The following is a 25,592-nucleotide window of genomic DNA, read 5'->3' as shown; positions in this document are numbered from 1 at the left end:
GTTGTTTTGATTTCCGAACCGATCGATACGTCGTGATACGGAATTTTCGTCCTTATCTGTACGTGACACAAGTTGTGATGTTCTATGACGCGCGTTGACTTGACAATCAGCTGTTTCTACACTGACAGTTTTCAATTTAAAATGGCGACACAGTCGATTTGAGACAAAGGTTCTTGTTGTATTTTCTTGATTTACTCTTAGGAAATTGAGTGATTTCGGCGGACGAGTGTTGCAAAAGTGAGAATTTGCTTCGAAGGGGAAAATGTTAACGTTAGAAGTGGTGCCAGAACGTTCCTTAGGGTGTGAACAATGGGAGTTTATTCTAGGTGGGTACCTCTGACTTGATGGCTTTTTTTAATCTCTATACCTATTATTATCAAAATGCGCGGTATTTATTTACTATTTCGTATTAAAACAATAATATTTTTTAAATATTTATTTTCGATGTTACTTAATTTTTTGTCAGGACTTGATTTATGGTGTCTTTGACCTTTGGCAAAGACGCAATTTTGTTTGTATATTATATATTCAACACTTGCTGTTTCCCTTTATATTAGAATTATTTAATCAGATGACAAAAACATTTAAAAAAATATAAAGCAACAAGTTTTATTGTTCTTAAAATCATTTATATAGTGTGTATTCAATAAGTGAGTCACACTTATTGTTATTAGGTATCTATTGTCTTATTAAACTGACAAACATAAAAAATTTTAAAGCACTGTTAGCTAAGCAAGACTGGTCAATCATCAAAATTACTTCTGACCCTGACATGGCAATGAAAGTTTTTATGAATTTCTATAATAGGCACATAAAAGCTTCAGAAAATAACCAGACTACCTATATACAAAAAATATACAGAGATTAAAAACTGGACTACAAACAGAATAATGAATCAAATCAAATAAAGCATTAAAAAAAAAGGTAGGGTGCCTGCGCCGGTTTTCGACCATTTAACGGATTTTTCAATTTTGAGAAGCTATCATTTGCACATTTTTTTTTCTTTTCTAATGAATCTTTTTAAATAGAATACTTTGGATTCTCATTTAATAATAAGTTAATATATTGGTTTCGATTTATTTACTGAAAATTTTATTTAATCGAAATACATAAAAACATCACTTTTTACCTGTTTTCGACCATCAGTGTCCTGAATTCGTCCTGAAGTAGGGTCAATTGGGGTAATTGTGGACGATATTTAATGTTTTGACTTGCTAAACGATTTTTGGGGACATAATGCATTATTTTATATATGTAAATTAGCAGTCAGATAGCTCATAGTATCTTCTTTGATAATTACTAGTGGTTTTCTGTAATTACAAGTCCCATTAAGATAAAAAAAAATATATTCAACATGCTTGTCCGTTTACATTTACCCCTACTCTTTAGGGGTAATTGTAAACAAGCATCTCTTGACACATTTACTCTACCAGAAAAAAACCTGGGACAAATATAAACGAACTATATAAAGTCGCTGTGTAGCAAAATATTTTTTGATATAAGTCGTGTTTACATTTACCCCAAAATAATGTGACCTTAAAGGTTTTGCTTGCAATATAAATGAAAAATCAAGATAAAAGTAAATATTTTCCAACAGTTCTGTTTATTTTAACTAAAACTAAACTATTTTTTAGAACGCTAATAAAAGAAATTTATTCTAAGTATGTCATTATAATAATATTATAGGTATTAAAAAAATAGTTTTGCTCATAAACAGGAACTATTGCTGGAAAGTTGTATAGTATTCTCTCTCCCTTCATTTGAATGCCAGGATCGGAAAGCACACCAATGATTTAATTCAAGGTTATATAACTGACATCAGTTTTAACAATGTAGAAAAGCATTTTTGATGCATGCCAGGATTTAAGACCAGTCACTTTGATTTCCGTTAATTTTTTATCCACAGCTTCAATTAAACACACATATTTAAGAAGAGTAGTCTTTCTTTTTCCACCTTTGAACTGCACAAGAATAAAATTCCCTGTGGACAAGTCTTAACTCTCGACTGTTTTAAGCTCTTTATCTATATGGTTTTTCCGGTTCTGCCCAATCTATTTCATCATCAGTATCACCTAGATAGAGTTATTTCTCCATCAGAACTTTCCGACTCTGCAACTGGTTCACTTCTCATTTTTTTCAATTTCGGCTCTAACTTTTTGTTGTCCGTTTTCAGATTAGCCTTTTTTTTCCTTTATTTTTCTTCTTCTCTTCTGCTTCTCTTAGTCTTTCCAAGACTTGGTTGGTTGTTAATACCTCTCCATATCTTTGTTGCTTTAATCTCGGTATGACTAAACTTGTTTTTCTCACCAACAATATCTTCACGGCGGCTGAGTGGCAAGAAATTGTTGGTAATTTCTGTCGATTTACTGATAGACGATGACGTCGATGGTTGTGGACTATGGGTAGATGCCACTAATAATTTTTGGTAGTCAGTTGAGGATGTAGAAGGCTGCTGTCGGCTTTCATTTGATGACACTGAATGATGTTGACTACAACATGATGAAGTTGAAGGCATTTGATCGTCGACCGTGGTTAGAAATGGGTTTGGTTCAGAAATTGCAACAACAGTTTATTTAGAGGATACTGGTTGGATAATAATAGCATCGGATGTTACAGATTTCGGAGCTTTGAGGGCAGCTTCGTATTTGGCCAAGTCTTCTGGTGTAAATTCATTTTGTGGGAACTCGAATGGAATTCGATCAACTGGGTATACGCCAGTATTTTTAAATCCAGATATAATATTGCTAGAAATCATAGACTCTTGCCAAGTAATGCCAAGTAATTCGGTAACTTTTTCCTTAGTTAGCCGTCCACACCCTCGTCCCATTTGTTCCTTACCAAACTTCACCAATTGTTTATTTCAGTTCACCTTTAAGGGTCCGAAGACACACTTGTCCAAAGGCTGAAGCTTATCCGTAAGATGGCTTCGAAACTTTGTCAAAATAATATTGTTGTGCATTGCCTCTTCAATAATTCTGACGCTCATATGACTGCTGTGACCATCATACAACAGTAGAGCTGCTTGATCTAGAAGGTTTTGGGAAGTTCGTAAATCTTTAATGTGAGGTATAAACCCTGTCGTAAACCACTGGAAAAATTGCGGCTCCTCCATCCATCCATTAGTGGAGGCTGCATATATAGAGTTCCTGGATAGGCGCTATTGGAAGTCCAACGAGCCTGAACTCCAGCTCCCTTGAATACGATGAGCGGTGGAAGTGCTTTTCCATCGGCAGAAACACATCCTAAGACTGTCGTCGACTCTCTTCCAGAGCCTCCAGATATCCGGGACAGGGCCTTTTCAGGTCATCAAAAAAATGGTAGACAATCTCAGGTTTTCTAGCATCCTTCCGCAGTTTTTGCAAATGTTCCGGTTTCTTAAGAAGCCGGAATCTGTATGTCTTCTCATGAATGAGTAGTACCAGTCTTCTCCCGGTACTCCATTTTTAAATGGTGTTCTTCAATCTTTTGCATTAACATACTCTCCAACCAGTTGTCTAAGTTCTGCTTTGTCACATGGTAGACCCATCGCAGTACGTGCTAATAAACATTTCACTATTTCATTTTCGATATCTGAGGATAAAACTTGGGAACGTCCACCCTTTCGCAAATTTAATGGAGTCTTTCTTCCTCCTATCCTTTGGTAAATAACTGATCTGGGAACACCATAGAACGTTTCTGCTTGACGATACGTTTTATTTTTATTTTGGACATCTGCAACGGCATTCGCAACATCTTCAGTTGTATAAGAAGGTGCTTCTTTTTTCCTTACATAAGTACGAGGCATATTTACACTGCAGCAAGACAAAGAAATTACTCATTTTACATAAATTATCGGCGAGACACTAATTTTATTATGTTTACAATTACCCCAAAAGTGTGTATACATTTCCCCCAAGAACAAATTTATTAGGGGGAAATGTAAATACTGAATTATTTTAGTGATTATAAAATTTCTTGACAGACATTTAGGCGTAAAATAGACGTTATACAATAGTATAACAAACAATGTCCAAATGAAATATCTAACTTACCTCGATGATTTGCATTCGAAAACTTCTTTCAACATAAAACCACCAAACACATCAAATTGCATCAGCCAACTAATGCAAGAAGATCACAAACAGGAGTAAAGATTCAAGGGAAACCGAGTTCGCCCGACGTCGGCACGACTCGAATAGTGAGCTTCGCGTTAAATTTGAAACATAAATGTCGTTGTGTTTCTTATTTCAGATGTGTCTACAATTACCCCAGTTTACATTTACCCCAATTGACCCTAAAGCATCAAAAAAAAATACATAAATATATATTTTTCTTTTTGAAAACAACACATTGAGACAATCAATCATTAATCTAAAACATATTGAAGAGAGGGTCAATATATTTTCCTTCATAAAATAAGGCCTACATGAATCCCTTAAATTAGACCCACACAGATATTGAACTGTAATAAAGACAGAGATGAGTTGCCCCAGAAGCAAACCCCATAAACTAGGTGAGAATCAATTAAGGGAAAGAAAGCTTTTCTAGCAATACAATTATTTAGCTTGCACCTAATTGTTTTAATCCCAAAACAACCAGATGCCAATTTAGTGACAAGCTTCTCATTGTGTTTATCAAACTTTACTTTATTATCAATAAAACAACCCTACAAATTTTTTACAAGTTGTGACATTAACATACTGTGGACTCAAATGCACATTATCTAAACTACACATGAAATTTAAGATATTTGTCTTTGAGACATTAAAAGACAAACAATCAACATCACATCATGTTTTAACATTTGCCAAGTCCTGGTTTATCACAATGCTGAGGGCATATGAATCTGTGCCATTCCAAAGAAGTGTAGTGTCATTAGCAAATAACATGCACTGTTCATGGAATAAGAGCAGATCAAGCACAGAAACCTGAGACCAAGCACTCTCACCATTATTAAGTCCCAGGCAAAGTTTTTCCAGCATGTGGAAAATGGTATCATTTGTGTTTTTGCCCAACTAACAAAAAACCAAATTGAGATTCCTTTAAAACTCCTTTTGTTTCTAGGAATTTAATCATTCTTTTTCTTAGTAGTTTTTCCATAATTTTCCAATATCTTCACCCTGCTTAAAATCGGGAGCAACAGCCTTTTTCAGTAAATCAGGATATCTCCAAGTAAGATAGATCCATTAATGCAGTCAGCCAATTAATAGCTTCAATTGAACCTCAGAGACAAATTAATAAAAAACTATAATGTTGAACTTGAATATAAGGAATAAGAAAATCAATTAAATAAATGATAGCATCTCAAAAAAAATATTATCAAGAAGAAATTAATAGAGACAAAAATTATAAAAGTTGAAAAACAAAAAACAATATTGTCTGCCTGTTCACACTAATTTTCCAACCAATACATACTCAAATGTTTTCTACTGTTCCTCCTAATAACCCCTAGAAGTTTGATCCCATAGTTCTGAAACACCCTGTATAATGAAGTATAGTATATCTCAATATCAACATGGTTCTTTATTGAAAACCAACATTGCCAATATATATGTAATGATTTTAAGAAAAGATGATGGGTTGATGCAGTTTATCCTGATATAGAGAAGGCTTTTGATAAAAAAATATTTTAATTACATTACTTAGGCCACAAAGTGGTACATTAAGGTTCTGTAGGTAATTTAAAGACCTTATCCTTAAAAATTTACATGGAAATAAGTTCAATAGATGATTGATATAGTTTAAAAAGAGTTGTAATCTTGTGTAATTTAAACCATTTTAATTTTAATGAAAAAATGTATTGTTAGGTTTCTTTAACTCTTAATAAAAATGTATTATCATACTTGCAGTATTAATGGTGCACAATTACATGACTGTAAGCATGAGAAAAGCTTGAGTGTCATAGTAGACCATAAACTAGCATTTACAAATAACATTATTGAATTGGCTAATAAGGATTTAAAAAGATAAGTGTATTTTAAAAACTATAGCTATAAAAATAAGCCAAAACATTGCCCTACAGAACATTTATTTACCAAACAGACCACTAACATAGGAACTCTATTTATAACATCATTTTGTTCATACATTCACAGCCATGATATTATTAAAAGTCAAATTAATGATAATATGAGGGAAAGAGCTAGAGGTAACTTAAGCACACTAAATAATTTGAAAGGCATTAACCCAACATTTTTTTGTTTATCTTACACCAAAAATGTATATGATATTCTACCACCTGGGTTAAAGGAAATAAAAAAGTATTAAAAATAACAATTATAAGTTATAACTAATGCCGCATATAGGTGCATATTTTACACTTAGACATTATAAAAAATTATATTTTTAATAGTGATCAGGCAACATTTTCGCACAGTTTCTAGTAAATTGTAAATGTGGTAGATTGTCAGAGTATCTTGATCCTTGCAATTAATTAAAAAAATAAACTTGTAGTATTGCCATGTGGTAGTATTATCAAAGTTCATTAAAGAAAATAATTGAAACATGTTTTAGGAATGCATTTTTCTCAAGCAGTAGCGATTATACAAGCGCAAATTGGTGTTATTAAAGGAGTTCAAGTCTTATATAATGATAATGTAAGTCTTATAGTTTATAAATCCTTTATAAATCTAGCCTAATTACGTACTTATATTTGTAGAAACCACTAGAAATAGATTTGGTAATTAATTTACCTCAAGATGGCATCAGGTTATTTTTCGATCCCGTAACTCAAAGATTAAAGATTATTCTTATTTATAATATGAAACTAGTTAAATTGAAATATTGGTAAGTTTATGAATTGTAGTTTGAATGTAATTTTTATATAGATAGTTTCAGTGGCTTATCATTTAATTCTCCCGAATTACTGCCTTCGATAGAGCAAATTGAGCATTCTTTTGGAGCCACACACCCAGGAGAATATGACTCGGAGAAAAAAGTGTTTACGTTAAACTTTAGAGGTTTAAGTTTTTATTTTCCTGTAGATTCCAAGTATCAAAAGGGGAGCACGCATAACTTGGCTTCGTTGCAATTTCCTCCCGGAAATAGTCCAGTAAGTTGTCACTTGCCGCAGTGTTGTATAATGTTAAACTTAATAAGTGAACTTTAAGGTGGTAGCCAGGTTGGCAATTTATTCCGGAGGCAGCGTAGATCAAGCGTTAGCTCCTGAGATGCCTCTGTCCTGTTACCATGGACAGTTGTATTTGCAGAAAGCGGAAATAATCCGGGGCGAGTCGTTTACCAAAGGGTTGAAATTAAACTTGTTGGCCGGCACCAATAATCGAGTCATCGACTCGACCATTTTACATTTGGAACGACGGATCCTGTTGGGGCAATCCGCTCAAGACATCTCTTCGGCGATAGGGGCTCCCTGTAAAGTTTTCTATAAAAGCGAGGATAAGATGAGGATACATGCGCCCAACGCGCATCGAAGAGTGACCACCAATAGGAGCGATTATTTCTTTAATTACTTTACCTTGGGTTTGGTGAGTTGATGACCTGATTTGATGATCATTTTTGCACGTCGATCATCGATCAACGATTTTTTAGGACGTTCTATTCGACGCCCGATCTCATCTGGCCAAAAAGTTCGTGTTGCACACGAATTATCCGGGACACTACAACTTCAACATGTACATGAGATGCGAATTCGAGTTGCCATTAATGGAGGCGAATGGTCAAACCGTAATCGACGCCTACTCGAATTGGAACGACGTTTGTAAGAAATTGACACCGAGCGAACGGCCGGTGGTGCTAAATCGAGCGAGTTCGACCAACACCACGAATCCTTTCGGGAGCACCCTGTGCTACGGGTACCAGGACATCATTTTCGAAATTATGCCGAACCACTACATCGCCTCGTTGAGCATCTACGGAGACGGCGCGAAACAGGGTTCGAAACAGGCGTGACAGAGGCTCTCCGCCACTTACCTCATTCTAGCGAACAGGTTTCAATTTTATTAAATTTGCATGTAGTACTTTTGGGCCTTTTAAGTATTTAAAGAGCAAAAACAACAAAATCCTGATTGTTTATTTATCTTTGAAATGTATCCTTTTATTTTTTATAGTTTTGGTACTTTTTATATTTATTTTCTCTGTTATCGTTAGACGAACGTCCGTTTGGTGCCACGTAAAGTCTTTAAATCAGTAAAAAAAGTTAATTAAAAAAAAGTTCGGAAAGCCCAACATGCGATCGTTGATTGAATATTTGGGAAGATACGCAACCTTATGGGCTAAAGCGTGACCGCAAATATGCGTGAAAAATAGATGGCGATTCTCTCCAGTATGCGCGAAAATAATTTCGTCCGTCGCTTCTCATTAGTAATCGGCCGATCATCCCTGAGTCGTGTGGGAGAGTTTTTGCACAGGTTCGTGTTTGCCGTATTGAAATTTGGTAGTTGTTAAAAATTTTGTTGGATATCATAATCACAAATAGATAGATATATGTAAATGTGTTTAGTTTGTGAGACAATGGCTCCTTTAGGCAAAATTAATCAGTGTGCGTATCGTGGGTGCAATAATGTAAGAAAATGTAAAAACAATGTTCTCAGTTTTTTAAGATAGAAATATTTTTAATTAATAAAAGCTTTGCTAAATCAAATAATGTATCTTCTCTGATAAACCCATCAGAGAATTTTTCAAATTTATGTCAAAACACAATAAAATCCTTTAATGAACTTTATTATACTCTAAAAGTAAATACCTAATAATATATGCAAGTCAATTAATAAAATATTACTAGATAAAATAAATATAAATAAACCAAACCTATGTCCACAGCATATTGATAAATGTTTGCATTTATTAATTAAGACTTTGATTTATAACAACCTAAAATGGGAATCTCAAAATCTTTAAAAAAATCTAATTATAAACCTCACAGAAAATTATCTATTTTATCTACAAAAATCAATCCGAACTCTTAAAGATATTGTGTCTTCATGTCTATGAGAGCCATTTTCTCTTTTTCTTTTTTTTACTTTAAGAAAATTTTAAATCAATATATTATGTTTATGGTCTTTAGTGTTTTAAGTATTTTCAATAATTGTTTTCATGATGAAATTCATTCATGAAAAAGATAAAAATAAAGCCTAAAAAGCCTTTAAAGTTATTGAGAAACTGGTTATAGTAAAAGAAAGAAAGAAAGAAAGAAAATGTGCTATATTACGTAAGAATAATCTTGTGTACAAGCATCCTACAAGCTAAAAAAACAAAACACAAATACAATTTCAAAAATTGACAATTGACAATGATTTTGCCAAATTTCAGTTTTTTGCAAAATTTAGGAAGTATTTAGATTTTATTATAAAAGGACACTATATTGCTTAACTTTCCTCTAATTATACCACCTCTATTGACGTCCTGATAACCGTGATGCGGGGTCTTTAAACAAAATGTTTTTTTTTGTTACTAGGTATCTTTTTATAGTTTTAAGTATAGTTGTAACTACTGGTAATTGAGAATTTTCCTGTGTCGCTTAAAACTTAAAATGTGGCCTATTTTCTATTTCTATTAACATCCTCACTCACAACCCCATACTTTACAGATCTCACTACGCTGCACAATTTTTCAGATATTGAATCACATGACAAAATGGGTTACTTTTTACAAAAAATTATTGATCAAGAAGTTATATTACCATCGGTATTAAGTCTTATGAATTATTTCAATTATTCTTTATAATATTTACGTGAAACCTACTTATATCTTAAAATTTGTTCCACATATTTTTTGTATATTAGTTTTTAGTTAATTAAGTGCAACGGGCTTTTTATTTAAAAACTTGACCCTCTTGAACACAAAATGGAGGAAACATAATGTTTGTTGGAATTATAACTTGTATTAAACTTTGTTGGTAATTTTGTAAAAATAGCTTTTTATATATATTTTTGTATTAATTTTTGTCTCAAAAACATATTTTAATAAGTAATTATTTGTTTTTAAAATTTAACTTTTAAGAAATCAATATGCCTCCACCCTTAAGTATATCACTTATCACTTGACCACCACATAAATGACACCCTGCTGTATGTTCAAAAAAAATAATAAAAACATAGTTGGCAGCATCATCCCATATCTTAAAAAAATATCCAACACGGCCGCGTGACCGGAGATTCCAGCGTCGTTGAAAACCTGACTCAAAGAAGCCAAAAGCCAAGTCCACGCAGCTAAGATAAATCGTTCCTAGATTTGACGCTTCGCGGCAGCATCACACGGTGCACGAAACTGAACGGCAATCCGATAGTCGACTGGGTACACTTTTTAACACAGGATTGCGTATCTTCCCAAATATTCAATCAACGATGCGATCTTCTAAAGGGTCTAAAATGGAAAATTTTGTTTCATGTCAGTTCATAAAAAAACATAAAAAATGGTGCTCCCCCACATTTTAGCATTCTCTCTAGAGAACATTGAAATAATGCCTATCAAAACCGCTGGATAGGTCGTGGGGGTCCAGTGCCATGGCCACCACGGTCTCCTGACCTAAACCCCCTTGATTTTTATTTATGGGGACACCTAAAACAACTAGTTTATTCCCGCCCTATACCCAATATTGATGTTCTCAGGCAAAGAATAGAGGAAGGATTTCAGACAATTAAAAACAATCCAAGAATTCTACCACGTGTGCACCATAATCTAATAAAAAGATTAAGAGCTTGCGTGACACGAATGGTAATAATTTTGAACACTTTCTATAAATTGTTAAATAAAATGTGAGTAAAAAGTGTCTTTTTTGTCGATCGTAATGCGAATTAATTTTCATCAATAAACATACGCAATCAGAACATTTTCAAAGTCGCTTTTCTCGTAAATGGTACGCTCTATCGAATTGAACTAAGAGTACCTTTTTTACGTATAAGACTCTAAAATTTTATAATTTTCAAACAAAATCACAATAACCTAAAGAGTAAAAGAAAAAGGGATGTTTTTACCCTTACCAACCCCCGCATGTGACGCAGCTGAATAAAATTTAAAAAATTTGAATTTAGAATCTTATTCACAACGAAATGTTTATGCAGTACACCAATTTTCAAAAATTAATTCTAAAGGGTTTTAAAGTTATAGAGAAAAATTGTCTTCAAGGGGTCCTATTCAAAGGGGCGTAGCTCCCTTAGGAAGCAATTTCGAACCCATATTAATATGAACTTTTTGCCTTATTTTCATACAAGGATTACGCCCCTGAAAGGATGCCGCTTACTTTTGAATCACCCTGTATAGTTCTAGACTTCCAGCGTCTCAAAAAAAAGAAATCTGATTTAATTTCGTAAAATTATAACGTAAAATAATACCGGACGATTATGCTTCTTTTATAAATGGAATTCCGCAAACAGCTAATTCTGCTAAACTAATTGAAACAAAATCTGATGACTAATCTTAAGTCATTTTTAATTAAACAATAATTATGTTACTTAGCTAGTAAGTAATAAAGTAATATTAAAAACTTTTATTTTAGAATTAAACTGGTAGTTACTTCATCCCTGTTACCCTTAATGTAGCACAACAAATGTGTTAAGTGCAGGCAGTCGATTCTAATTAAATTTTTTCAAGCCTAATTATAAATTTAAACAAAAAAAAAAGTTGAATGTTTTAATTGAAAACATCATAATTTTACTTAAAAACGTAAAAACAACATATGTGCTAATTAAGAATCTAATACCACGAATAGTCAAACTTTAAAAATGAAGTTCCTGCAAATTAACATTTTTATCGACACGTACTCTTTCATATACAAAATATTAAAGTCGACCATTTCTAAGAACACTTTTCAATCATAGTTCAATCTGTGGCCTCATTTTGTTAAAGATTATTATTTTTAAAAGTATAAGAAATATGCATAGTCACAGTATGATGCCTAATAAATATATATTCTTTTTTTGCAGGTACTGGCAACCTAGGGACGAACTCGCTTATTAATCCTCTCTAAAATATCAGCTCGTCAATAATTACTGGAAAACTCTTCATGATTATTCAATGTATGTATAATAATGGACAAGAGGGAGGTAATTTGTTGTAACCTCACCACTAATTTAAAAAAAAAAGTCTTAAAAAAAATACAACAAAACCATAATAAAAGTCATAAAAAAATGCGCTTAAAGTATGTTTGTTTAGGTTTAACGTATGCAATGCTGATTTACACCCTAAAAAGGCGTTTGCCTTGGGGTGTGTTCGTTCTAAGAACTGTGTTCATTTTATTTTCGGATTACGTGAAAAATATTATGTCTGTGTGTTTATTAAGTATTAAATTATTCATATTTAGGTATTTTTTAGCAAACCATGTTTTTTTTATTTATAGATTCTTATATATTATTAACGTTTAATGGTATCATCATTTAAGGGAAAAAGTATTTTTGTTATGAAACAACAAACAACTTTGATTGATTATACTGCCCCAATTAAGTAGGACATCTTATGTGAAGATATGTATGTTTTGAGGAAGTTTATATTTATTTACCACCTACTTTCTATTTTAATTTGCAAAAATCATAATTTTTTACCATCGTATTTTGCAGCTTCTCGTTGGTTTAATTTTGCTGTTAAGGTTCTCTAATTAATTAGGGCAGTATACTCAATTTATTTACGTTTTTCATTTTTAATTAGCCCTTTGTTATTCGAAATTGCAAAAAAATTATATTTTAAACCACTTTATTAAAATAATTTTATTTCAAGATCTTTTTGTTAAATAATTGCAATGTGAAGGTCTTCAAATAAAATCTTGTCTATGGTAAACATCTATGTATATCTATTTAAGTAATTATATTATGATCCGACTCATTATTGAAATGTGCATTTTAGAACAATTATTATTTTATTTATGTTAAATTACAGTTTTTTTTTTGGTGATATTTCTGTTAGATCTCATCATATTGTTTTTCTTCATATAAGTCTGTAAATAGTTGTCAGTTTACAATGGAAAAAAGCGTCATTATTATTAAATAAATTAATTTTTTTTTGTAATTTGTTATTTTATTTAAAATTTATTAATGAGCGGTATTGGGTGGAGGGGGCGCCATACAATTTCCGGTCGGATACCGTTTTTTGAAATTTTCAATTAAATCCTGATCCAACAGTTTGATACCGTCCACTTGGTTTCCGAGTGTTATCCAATTCGGTTGAATGTTGTGTGGACGGCCAAAGAGTTCGATTTTTCTCGTTCCTGGTGATAATCTGAATGATCAATAAATAATTTCACTTTATCAGTAAAATTAAATATTAATAAACAAAATACCTCTCGATCATTCCGTAAATCTCATCGGGTTTATGGCTGGTCGCTCTAACCTCTGCCACTATGACGTCAGAGTCCAATCCACGATTAAGGTCTTTTGGATTTCCTTTCATCCCAACTAGACAATGCTCCTTCCCATGATTTAACCAATGTCCAGTTCTACCTATTTATTCATCTTCTTAATGAAATATGTACTTATATAGGGTGGAATAAATTTGCTAAGGTTCTTCAATCAAAATAAAATATTTGACAAACAAGTTTTTTTAAAAGATCAAATTAAAGAAGGGTAATAATAATAATAATAACATGTCTTTATTAAAAAAAAAAGCAATATTAATCTTACAATATTACTTAATACTACATTGCCAAGAAGGCGAAGATTAGCTTAAAGCTACTCTTTAACTCTTAACCTTCCTAACATTCACAGTTTAAATGGAGAAAACGAGAAAAAAAAAACAAAAAAAGAAACAAGTATATATAAAGTATTTATCTTCTAGAACACTAGACTATATTTTGGATTGATTTAAAAACAAAAGTTTATAATATTTCCTATACACATTTAACGAAGTATTAAATATTGGTTTATAAGTATTAAAGAACTTAACGGCATTATAAGTAAAAGATCGCTCGAATAGAGCCGTGGAATGGTGCGGCATGGTCAAGATATTGTATCTAATATTTCGAGTGTGAACATGGTTTCTTGGTATTAACTTTTCAAAAAGATATTCAGGTCTTTGACTAACATATCGCTCGTGCGCGGGTAAAGGGGTATAAGTCAGAATATTTATAAAATGAGGTTAACGCAAAATTCGACACCACTTTTCAAGATCTTGAATTGTGTAAAAGGGTATAACTCTAGCCGCGTTTAAAATCCGTATTTTCAATTGTGTAAAACAGGTTTAAAATATGTATATATAGGGAGTATGGATATATATCATTATATATCCGTTTTCACAAGAAGCTGGTTTGGCGTAAAGCGATTTAACATGACTTATACCTCTTTACCCTAATCACAGAACAACCCACGTTATTTTGTGCCGTACGAATATGTCACTATTATTTTTGTTTACATATTTTTAATGACGCATGGCGTGTTGAATGCTTAGCAAAATAATCGACATAATTTGGTTTTAAACAAGTTTAGAAACCTTTGGTTGCTTAAATAAGTTCTAGAACCCTGCCAGAACAGGCAAAGAAGACTATAGAACGTCCTGTTTGGGTTAAAGTGCATAGTTTTGTCATTAGTTTAAGTGAGGTTATGGCTTCAAAAAGAACAAAATTAATGATTGATATGTGCAAAGAAAATAGATTTGATAATCTTTGTGCCGTTGAGGATGGTAAGTTCAGCTCAAATATTAAATTATGCTTTTATGTTTAATACGCAATTATTGTTCTTTCACTAATAATACTGTACCGTTTCTGGGATTTGGGACTTGTACTTCTTTACCCGCGCACAGATCTAAAATTTAAAATTGCTTTAAATTAATACTATTATTTCAGTATATTGTTGTCGATTATAAAAGATGTTAAATTATTTTAAATTTTTTACTAGGTTTAGTCTGTATTTTTTTAGCTACATACCTACTATTTTTTTATCCATATACTAAAAGTCAAATACAGCGTGCCAAGTCACTAAAATTTAAGGTACTGTATTTTATATCGAATTAATTTCTGTTATTAATATTTTTATAGGTAAGCAGACTTGGCAAGAGATTTGTTGTACAAGCACCAATGTCATAGACCAGATACCATCTACTTCACAGGATGTTTTAACAGAGATGTCAGAGCAATCTAATAAGAAGGAATTCGTTACTTTGCATAATGTTCCTTTATCTACAACACCGTATTTTGAGGATGATGTGTCATCTATACACGGTAAATATGATTAAATTTGCTTTCAATTTATAGATATTCTTTGGTGTCAAATAGAATTTGAAATTATTTCGGGAATTTGAGACGAGTTAGGTAAATGTTTGATACAGCATTTTGAACTGTGGAAACTATTTTACGTATCAAAAAATAAAATGTTACTTCCCCATTCTACTTTTTTGAATGATGTTTTGTTCAAGCCGGTTAGTTTATACCATTTACTAGCTATTTGAAAACTAGAATAAAGAAGTAAAATTCATGATAATATGGCAATAAAAAAATTAATTGTAGGTCATTGTTTAATTTCAGAGGTTCTGCCATCACCAGGTAACGAACAATTAGGTGATGATCCTGGCGATTGTGACGACAGCGATAAGGATAAAGACTACGCCCCAGAGTCAGAAAGTTCAGATTCTGATATGGTTAATCTACAGCAACTTGCAGATAAAATAAAAAAGAAAAACAACAATTCGGCGGGTCAAGTGGAAAATGTTATTAAAGAAAATAGGCGAGGTCGGAAAACAGTAAAGGAAGAAACCAGGGAGAAAAGAAAGTTAAGAAAAACAAACAGAAATTTGGGTAGGGAATATACTACCAGCAAGGGGAAACTTATCAGAAAAAGAGAGAGAAGACCTTTATGCTCTTGTAGGAATGGATGTTGTAGTAAAGTAGATGATGTTCAGTTGGACATGCTTTTTGATTATTTCTGGTCAATTGGCGACTTTGACGAGAGGGTTGCCTATACCGCAAGTCTTATTACGAAACAAAGAAAGAAAACAGCAATAACGTCAGAAAGGAAGAAAAAGCGAGACTGTGTTAACGTTTTTCATTTGAAAGTTAATGGCGAGTTGATTCAAGTTTGTAAAGGGTGCTTTGAAAAAACCTTCGATATTTCTAATAAATTTATAACGACTGTATTATTAAAAATGAACTCAACAGGAATATGTGAAAAAGATAAAAGAGGTCGTAAAGAGCCTCCAAACAAAATAAGTGAAAACAGTTTGCAGCTAGTAAAAGATCACATAGCTTCCATTCCAACCTACGAAAGCCATTATTGTAGGAGGAATTCCGAAAAACGATTTTTACCTTCATTTTACACGTTGATACGTCTTTATGAAGAATATAAAATTTGGGTCCCGCCAAATAATAAGCCCGTAAGTCGTAAGATTTATGAACATGTTTTTCACGAAATGGGCATTAAAATAAAAAAGTTCCAGAAAGACACATGCGCTACGTGTGAAAAATTGAACATTTTGATTCGCAATGAGAAAAACAGTGAAACCTTGAGTAGGTTAAAAACTGAACTGCAGTCACATCTAGATGAAGCTCAGGCGGCTTTTGATTCGAAAAGACAAGACAAAGACCTTGCAAAACAGGATGAGACTAAACTTGTATACGTGTTTGATCTTCAACAGTGCCTACCAACCCCAGATCTAACTGCCTCTGTTGCCTTTTATAAAAGAAAACTGTGGACCTACAACCTGACCATGCACGAATGTAAAAAAAAACAAGCGATCTGTTGCATGTGGTACGAGACCATTTCTGGACGGGGTGCAAATCAGGTAGCGTCTTGCGTATTTCGAGAACTTTTATCTTTGCCTCCTGAAATAAAGCATGTTACACTTTATTCTGACACTTGCGGAGGTCAGAATAAAAATTCCCATGTTGTAGCAATGTTTCTAGTTCTTATGCAGCTGACTCATCTGGAAAGTGTGGATCATAAATTTTTGGTTCCCGGTCACACTCATATGGAGTGTGACTCCGATCATTCTGTCATTGAGAGAAAGAAAAAGAAGTATGAATATCCAATAAATCATCCGCGTGATTGGTTTCAACTAGTGCGGTTATGTGGACAGGCAAATAATAAGTTCCAAGTTATTGAGATGAACAGGGAACATTTCTATAGTTTCTCAGACCTGCTCAAGAAAGTATTTCAAGTAAAGAAAAAGGATGAGGAAGGAAACCATTTTGTTTGGAAAAATGTGAAATGGCTAAGATTTGAAAAAAAGAAATGGACATTTTATTATAAAACTTCTTTGAGTTACATAGCTCCCTTTCATGAAATGGACTTTTCAAGACGTGGACAAACTAAGGAGATACCAGTCTCAGCAATCCCTAAGTGTCAATTTCCAAACCCCATTACAGAGGAGAAAAAGAAAAACCTTATAGATCTATTGCCCTATATAGACAACGTGTTCCACGAATTCTACAAAGGCCTTCCCACCCAGAAGGATCTTCATGAAATTTTGCCTGATATAGAAGAAATTGACGAAGATAATATAGAGTAAAGAGAAACATCTTATGTTTTTTTGTGTAAAGAGGTATAATTAGTTTTTTTTTTCTGCGAAATGGATATTTTTTTCTTTGTAATGTTATCCGAACATTAACCCTATTAAAATAAATAGCTCTGGAAAAAAAATCATTTTTGTATTATTTATTTTAAGGAAGTTATCCCAAAAATTGAACCGGACAATACTTACCAAGCTAATTTTCTCAAAACTAATACTTTTGACATTATACCCCTTTACCCGCGCACGAGCGATATAATCGATAAAGAAAAGTAGAAGTGAAGAATTTGAATAGGTAAGGTAGCGTTAACCACCTCAACTGAAGTATAGAGTCTGATACATGATCAAACTTTCCGAGGTTAAAAATAAATCTACAGCAAGTATTCTGCACGCGTTGCAGGCGGTAACGATTTATTTGGTCTAAGCAAGGATAATAAACTATAAGGCAGTAATTTAGAATAGATAAAACAAGAGCCACTACCAGTTTTTTCCTAGTTTTAAAATTTAAAATGTGTTTATTGGTATAAAGCGTACGGATGCGCAAATAACACCTCTGCAGAAGAGTATCAACATGTTCTTTATACCTTAAAGAATTGTCTATTTTAACTCCCAGAACCTTCACAGTATCAGAGAACAAAATAGTTTCGTTATCCAATTGAATGTGAACAGTTTCCATTATATTTTTATGTGATCCTCGGTTTGAAAACAAAACCATTTTTGTTTTATTAGGATTAATATTAACAAGGTTATGCTCTTTTGAAAATTGATTTATTACGTTCAGATCAGCGTTAATAGTATCAGCCACGTTATAATAATAAGCTTTATTTCCAACAGGTTACATATACCCAGTTACAGGAAAATCAATTAAATATATAAATGTACGAATGCATGAATTGTATTAGATTCATAAACTATAAAAGAACTATAAAAGAATTGCTATATAATAAAAAAAAAAAGTAGTGAACTTGAGAAAATAAATAATAAAAAATCAACACTAAATTAGGATAAGAATCAAGAATTAATTTAAATCAAAAGACCAAAAAAAAATGAGTAAATAAATGTATTCAAGCTAAAAACTAAATAACTAAAAATTAAATAACCTAGCCTTCCCCACCGACCATACGCAGGTGATTCAAGATAAGTGCCAAATCGTCATGGTGAATGTCACAAGAATCAGCAATAGTGTTAAAGTTTTGACACATAAAGTGAATAGGACTCTGGTACAGAATGTTGGACCTGGCTGTGTCCAAGTTAAAAGCTGGACACTGTCTGGATCCTGGGCGTGGTATATGAAAGCAAATCCTTTGCAAAAGGGATGGGCAGTCAATTTTATGGTTAAGTAAATTAAACAAGAATTTCACCGAATGCATTTCTCTCCTCTTCGCAAGTGACCGTTCAGTATATCTAGAGAGCAGCAGGTTATGGTCAAAACCCCTTGGAGGATAGACTCCATCATCCTTAAATGCCAAACATTTAAGGAATCGCCGTTGGACTGATTCTAATAGGTGAATGTGCTGGTTGTAAATAGGAGACCAAATGAGGGAGCAGTAGTCCAGCCTGGATCTAACAAATGCATAGTAGAGCGTTTTGGCAGTGGCAGTGTTCAAAAAAAGTTTGCAATTTCTAATAATAAAGCCTAGCATGTGAGTAGCTCTAGAAACAGTATCTTCGATGTGGAGGATAAAAGAAAATTTTTGGTCAAAGGTGACTCCAAGATCCTTGAAACAGGTAGACCTTGCCAGAGACTCTCCATTAACTGAGTAATTAAAGGCAATTGGACTTTTGATACGAAAGTAGCTGGCCACATTACACTTGGAAACATTAAGGTTAAGCCGGTTCAAAGTGCACCAATGGTGTACAGTATTGATGTTCTCTTGAAGTAGACCACAATCTGCTATAGAGTCAATCCTATGGAAAAGCTTTAGGTCATCAGCATATGCTAACCGAGAGCAATTGAGGGTGGAGATCAAGTCATTAGCGAAAACGTTAAAGAGAAGGGGGCCCAAGTTAGAGCCCTGAGGAACTCCGGAGGTGGGTGAAAAACAAGCAGATCTAAAGCCTTCGACCAGTACAAACTGAGAGCGGTCAACTAAATAAGAGTTAAGGAGCTTTATCAAGCGATCGGAGAATCCAAACTGGCGTTCAAGCTTATTTAATAGGATGAAGTGGTCAATCTGGTCAAAAGCCTTTTGGAAGTCTGTGTAGATAACATCGATTTGGCTTCTATCATTAAGTGCTTCGCACACAAACTGAGAGAAGAATGCTAGGTTTGTAGTACATGAGCGGCCAGAAACAAAGCCATGTTGATCATTGGCCAGCATGGACTTAACCTTGGGAAAAATTAATTTATAGAGAGCCAACTCGAATAACTTTGAGAAATTGCACAGAATGGATATAGGGCGGTAATTCTCTATTGTTCCAGCATCGCCCTTTTTAAAGATAGGGCAAACTTTAGCTTGCTTCCAGATGTTGGGAAAAATACCTGTGTTAAGGATCAGATTAAAAATGTGGAGCAGAGGGTCTGTAAGTGCAACAGAGCAGTCCGTAGCTAAAAAACTAGGAATTAGATCTGGGCCAGAGGTCATTTTGCTTTTGAGACACTTGCTCGCCATTATAATGTCAGTAGCCGCGAGCGCGACGACGTCTATGCAAGTTAAGGGAGGTTCAGAGACGACAGGATGATCGCTGGGAAGTGAGTTCGTGTATACACTCCTGAAATAATCTCCAAAAGCGGACACAATGCTGTCAGGCGCATCAAAATTAGCAGAGTCAAAATAATGTATGTATTGAGTATCATCAGCATACTGATGTATTTGAGAATCTTCAACTAGACCGGGTAAATCTGAAGTATATATAAGAAATAATAATGGGCCTAGGATCGTACTTGTGGGACACCAGAAATAATGTTTTTCGAAGCAGAATATTCATTATTCACCCTCACTTTCTGGGTTCTACGCCATAAGTAAGTTTTAAAAAAGGACAAAACAACCTCACTACAGCCATAATATTTCAGTTTCGCTACAAGCAAATCATGATCGATGACATCAAATGCTTTCGAGAAATTAAGGGCTATCATAATGGCTGAAATCTTTTTGTCAAGAGCTCGCATGATATTATCGGTGACGTTTAGAAGTGAACTAGCTGTGCTATGATGTTTCCTAAAACCAGATTGATGTGAAGGGAGGATATTATTTGACATTAAAAATGATGACAGCTGCATATAGACTATTCTTTCGAGAACTTTGGAGATTACGGGAAGCAAACTTATCGGACGCAAATCTTGAATAGTTTCAGGACTGGAGGATTTGGGAATCGGACATACCACTGATTCACGCCAGGCCGTAGGAAAATATCCTACCTCCAAACAACAATTTATAATATGAGTGACATGATCCAGTATATCAGGGAGACATAAGTGTAACATACGTCGAGTTATGTTATCCACACCAGAGGCATTGGACCTAATATTTTTTATAGTTTTTTCGACAGTACTTTGGTCTACTAAAGAAAAATGAAAATTATCCTCGGTAAATTTATTACTGGAGTAGAAGTTAATTTTGTTTACACATTTATCAGATTTATTAAAAACACTTACAAAAAAATCATTTATTTGATTTGGATCAGATATATTAAACGGCAGCTCGTTATTATTCTTGGTTGTTTTAATATTTAAAGTTTCTAGACCTTTCCAAAGTTTTTTACCAGTTTTGTCACTCTCCAAGCTTGCAAGATATGCAGCTTTTTCTCGTCTTATTGATGCCAACGCAAAATTACGACACTCCGTGTAATATCTCCAATTTTCTAAACACTTGTGATTTTTGTATTTATTCAAAGCCTTATCATGTTCCTTTAAAATAAGTCTTAAGGTGTCTGTCAACCAGGGAGCTGGCTTTTTACTAACTCTTATAGTTCTGTAGGGTGCATGAATATTAAATAAATAATTAATATTTTGTTCTAAATATTGAACTTTTTTATTTATGTCCTCAAGATAATAAATATTATCCCAGTAAATCTGTGATAAATCGATCCTAAAATATATCTCATTGAAATGTTTAAAATTGCGGATGGTTATAAATTTTTGTTTTTGTCTTTTAACTACTAATTTTAAAGTGCAGAAAGGTATTTGATTGTGATCACTTAAACCTGAAACAACGGTGCCACTTTTATGACAAATATCTTTAGTATTGATAAAAATGGGATCTAAGCATGTTGCAGTAGTATTTGTTATACGAGTTGGTTCATTTATTAATTGTACGTACCCAAAAGAGTTAAGCATAGAATATAATGAATTAGGTTTTAACATATCAATATTTAGATCTCCGAGAATTACTGAATAATCATAGGTCACTAAAAGATGTGGAACAACTTCTTCCAGGAAATTTATCATTTCAAACGTAAGTAGATATTATAAGAAAAGTGTTCTTTGGTAAAATAAGTACCCAATATTAAAGTTTTACGCTAAAATGTCGTACTTAACGGAAAGAAAAAATCTAATGATTGGGTTTAAAAATTGGATGCCAAGTTAAAACAAAGCAACAAACCCATACAATAGAAATGTAAAAATTGCAATGTACAACATACTTTGAATACTAAACAACATAAAAATTATTTGCTAACAAATATCTACAGGAAAATAAATTTTAGTTTTTAGAATGAAACCCTTGAGTAGTAGTATTTCATTTACTTAAGTACATATATTACACAATGTTTATATTGAAACTTACCAGTTCTAATGATCCTCTGTAGTTGGTTTGTTTTAACCCAAATAATTTCATCTACTCGTTCATATCCCCACAATTTAAGACATTCTCTGCCCAACTCCATTGCCCTACCAGTGACCCATAAAAAAATTAAACCTAAAAACAAATTTATTATTGGGTCTACAAATATTTGAACTGTCATGCCTTCATCTTGTAACTGTGGAATTCCTAATTGTCTCATTTCATCGTCAGACATGGTGCCATAAGGTAGTTCCATGTGAATGTCCCAAGGAGGATCTGCCATTATCACAGCAAATTTACCTTTAATTATTATTATTATTAATAAATCACTATTGACTTCCATATAAACTTCAAACCTAACACAGTCATATCTAAATATCTTAAATCACACTGTACCCATTGTGCTGGGTACAAAGTTGTACTCTCCACTCGTCCCACTGTACCTAAGCCTGCATGTAAACCACCTAATAACTGATTTTCTTTATTCTGTCCTACCCTGTCCACTTCATAATGAACATATTTGCAAGTATCCATGTGAAAACAAGTGTTTAAAAAAGAACAGTCACCCAGAGACTCGTCTGTGTGTTTCTGAATAATTTTTTTAAAATGCAGTTTTTTACAGTCAGTGATGCCATTTTTTTCACAATCTAGCTTGGTGCCATGAGGACAAAACTCCATTAGTTGTTTTCCTCCTAAAATATTATTTAATTTTTATATATATTTTTTTTGGAATTTATATTCGATTTTTACCCTGTGATTTAAATCTCTCGGTCAAAGATTTTTCTTTTGCTGTGGGCTTACTTAATAGATCTAATATTTCTTCACCGATTTTTTTGGTTTCTTTTTCTTTAATTGATGGCATGGCTAATAAGGACTAAATCAAAAAAAAAATATAAATTAACCCAAGGAGATTAACTTAAGATATTTAAACTTACCAAAATATCAGTAGCCGGTTCCTTCTTCTCTCTCCTCTTTTTTTCTTCTTCAACCTCCCCAAAACTGAAATCTTTAATCTCCTCTCTTGGTCTCTTAGTACCTGTTTTTGATAAACCCACTTTTAACTCATCATCCAAAATGTCTGCGATCATTGCATTAACTTTACTAACTTCCACTGTAAACACTTCCAAAATTCTCAATCCATCTTCTTTCAAAATGTCTCTTATAGAAATCAACTTTTGTGTGGTAAATTTTTGCAAATGATTGCACAACTGCTTATGTGACAAATCTCTATTTAAAACCTTTTTTATCATATCCATTAAGTCTTTGGATGAAACTGGAAGCTGCAGACTAACACTAGCAAGTTGCTTTAACAATTCCTGCTCCAATTCCGGATCAATTTTTATCAAGTCCTTCGAAAGCTGCTCACTCTCAACTTTAAGATTTTCCTTAACTAAAGGGGCTGCAGCAGAAGACGACGGTTCACTCTTCGTTATCGAACTGCTAGTAATTAACGTTTCCACTAAAATTCCCTCACGTTGTTTTTTCCTCTTTTCCAAACGTTCTCTCAAACTATTTCGCTTTCTTTGGACAGCTTGGATTTCTTCCCAAGCATCTGCCATCACTTTTATACAATATTAACACACCCAGAATAAAAGATAAATAAAAATAATAATTTTTAATATTTCAAACAAGCCACATCAAGACCCATGAAAACTGAAAATCTTGCAAAAACAAAACAAAACAAAACATTGACATATTTTACAGATGAAAGTCATTTGTCATATTTAATATTTAGACTAAACCGCCAGAGAGCGCAATAGTGTCTAAGCCGGTCTATTGATCGTTGAAGGATCGAAAGTTGAATGCGATCCATATCAGCCGAAATGTGGCATTTTTAAAGCCATTTTTGGCCTCAAAAACGAGGTCGAAAAATGACTCTTTCCGAATGTTCAAAGTTCTCTTATTCAGTTAGTTCTGCTCGAATCCCATTATAACCCGGAGTTTTCGTGATGTGGGTGATGAGAGGAAGCCGCTGGTATAGTTGGTTGGGTTGGGTTCCTCCTTGGGGAGCCGCTAGACCTTGTCGTTCGGTGGAGGGGGCTCAGACAGCCTTCCGATCTTGAACAATATTATTGACCAAGGTTGGACGTCTGTTTCCTAAGGACGGCTCAGGCGTTTTCTCTTCAAAACGTCTCCTAAATACTTACCTTAAACTATCCAAGCCTACCTGTTAAAATCAATCCTCATTCCCCTGCTCCTTGGGAGCAGTTGTCTTTTCCCCTCCGACGCTATTAGGTCACCGAAAAACCCGAAAATTGAAAAAACCCAAACTTTGAAGGTCGATATCTCGGCTCCTATGCGAGCTATCGGGAAAATTCCAACGGTTTTGTCTTAGTTTCGTCATTCTAAATCCAACGAGACCATCCGCAAGGTCGAAGCTCTTACGATAGCCGAGATATGGCATTTTTGATGCCCATTTTTGGCCTCAAAAACGGACGTCGAAAACGACTTTTTCAGGATTTTCAAAGTGCTCTCATTCCCTTAGTTCTGCTCGGATCCTGTTATAACCCGGTGTTTTCGTAATCTAGGTGACCCAAATAAGACGCTGGTATACTTAGTTTGATTTCGAAAAAAATGAATTTTTGGTGAAAAAAAACGATACGGGGGGGTATACCCGAAAAATGAATAAACCCAAACTTTGAAGGTCGATATCTCGGCTCCTATGGGAGCTATCGGGAAAATTCCAACGGTTTTGTCTTAGTTTCGTCATTTTAAATCCAACGAGACTATCCACAAGGTCGTAGCTCTTCTAATAGCTGAGATATGGCATTTTTGATGCCCATTTTTGGCCTTAAAAACGGACGTCGAAAACGACTTTTTCAGGATTTTCAAAGTGCTCTCATTCCCTTAGTTCTGCTCGGATCCTGTTATAACCCGGTGTTTTCGTAATCTAGGTGACCCAAATAAGACGCTGGTATACTTAGTTTGATTTCGAAAAAAATTAATTTTTGGTGAAAAAAATTCGATACGGGGGGGTATACCCGAAAAATGAAAAAACCCAAACTTTGAAGGTCGATATCTCGGCTCCTATGGGAGCTATCGGGAAAATTCCAACGGTTTTGTCTTAGTTTCGTCATTCTAAATCCAACGAGACTATCCACAAGGTCGTAGCTCTATTAATAGCTGAGATATGGCATTTTTGATGCCCATTTTTGGCCTCAAAAACGGACGTCGAAAACGACTTTTTCAGGATTTTCAAAGTGCTCTCATTCCCTTAGTTCTGCTCGGATCCTGTTATAACCCGGTGTATTCGTAATCTAGGTGACCCAAATAAGACGCTGGTATACTTAGTTTGATTTCGAAAAAAATCAATTTTTGGTGAAAAAAAATCGATACGGGGGGGTATACCCGAAAAATGAATAAACCCAAACTTTGAAGGTCGATATCTCGGCTCCTATGGGAGCTATCGGGAAAATTCCAACGGTTTTGTCTTAGTTTCGTCATTCTAAATCCAACGAGACTATCCACAAGGTCCTAGCTCTATTAATAGCTGAGATATGGCATTTTTGATGC

At 33.7% G+C, this 25,592-nt stretch overlaps 3 protein-coding genes across 5 annotated transcripts; 2 read left to right on the top strand and 1 right to left on the bottom strand.

The window, feature by feature from the left end:
- Positions 1-126: 126 nt before the first annotated feature.
- Positions 127-12,065, top strand: LOC126733799 (PHAF1 protein CG7083). Its single transcript, XM_050437208.1, has 7 exons — positions 127-326; positions 6,493-6,575; positions 6,638-6,765; positions 6,817-7,030; positions 7,089-7,463; positions 7,528-7,925; positions 11,859-12,065. Exons 1-6 carry the CDS (start codon positions 263-265, stop codon positions 7,885-7,887), a joined length of 1,224 nt encoding a protein of 407 aa, XP_050293165.1. The 5' UTR covers positions 127-262; the 3' UTR covers positions 7,888-7,925; positions 11,859-12,065.
- Positions 12,066-12,901: 836 nt separating this feature from the next.
- On the bottom strand, positions 12,902-23,769 carry LOC126733798 (N6-adenosine-methyltransferase subunit METTL3). 3 transcript variants are annotated; one of them, XM_050437206.1, is made up of 7 exons: positions 23,015-23,768; positions 22,830-22,953; positions 22,436-22,771; positions 22,263-22,379; positions 22,083-22,214; positions 13,205-13,364; positions 12,902-13,143 (listed from the first exon to the last, which is right to left on the bottom strand). In XM_050437206.1, exons 1-7 carry the CDS (start codon positions 23,636-23,638, stop codon positions 12,957-12,959), a joined length of 1,680 nt encoding a protein of 559 aa, XP_050293163.1. In that variant the 5' UTR covers positions 23,639-23,768; the 3' UTR covers positions 12,902-12,956. The 3 variants fall into 3 exon arrangements, 2 of the variants coding, with proteins under 2 accessions (XP_050293163.1, XP_050293164.1); XM_050437207.1 differs by lacking the exons at positions 12,902-13,143; positions 13,205-13,364 and adding an exon at positions 13,535-14,660 and having other exon boundaries at positions 23,015-23,769; XR_007659867.1 differs by lacking the exons at positions 12,902-13,143; positions 13,205-13,364; positions 22,083-22,214; ... (2 more) ...; positions 22,830-22,953; positions 23,015-23,768 and adding exons at positions 13,535-14,660; positions 14,783-21,745.
- On the top strand, positions 14,934-17,358 carry LOC126733797 (uncharacterized). Its single transcript, XM_050437205.1, has 2 exons — positions 14,934-15,076; positions 15,380-17,358. The coding sequence occupies exons 1-2, from the start codon at positions 14,980-14,982 to the stop codon at positions 17,356-17,358; spliced, it is 2,076 nt and encodes a 691-aa protein (XP_050293162.1). The 5' UTR covers positions 14,934-14,979.
- Positions 23,770-25,592: the final 1,823 nt, after the last annotated feature.

The sequence above is a fragment of the Anthonomus grandis genome, chromosome 3 (assembly GCF_022605725.1).
Source record: "Anthonomus grandis grandis chromosome 3, icAntGran1.3, whole genome shotgun sequence".
Taxonomy (NCBI): Eukaryota; Metazoa; Arthropoda; class Insecta; order Coleoptera; family Curculionidae; genus Anthonomus; species Anthonomus grandis.
This window is presented reverse-complemented; position numbering and strand designations above follow the sequence as displayed.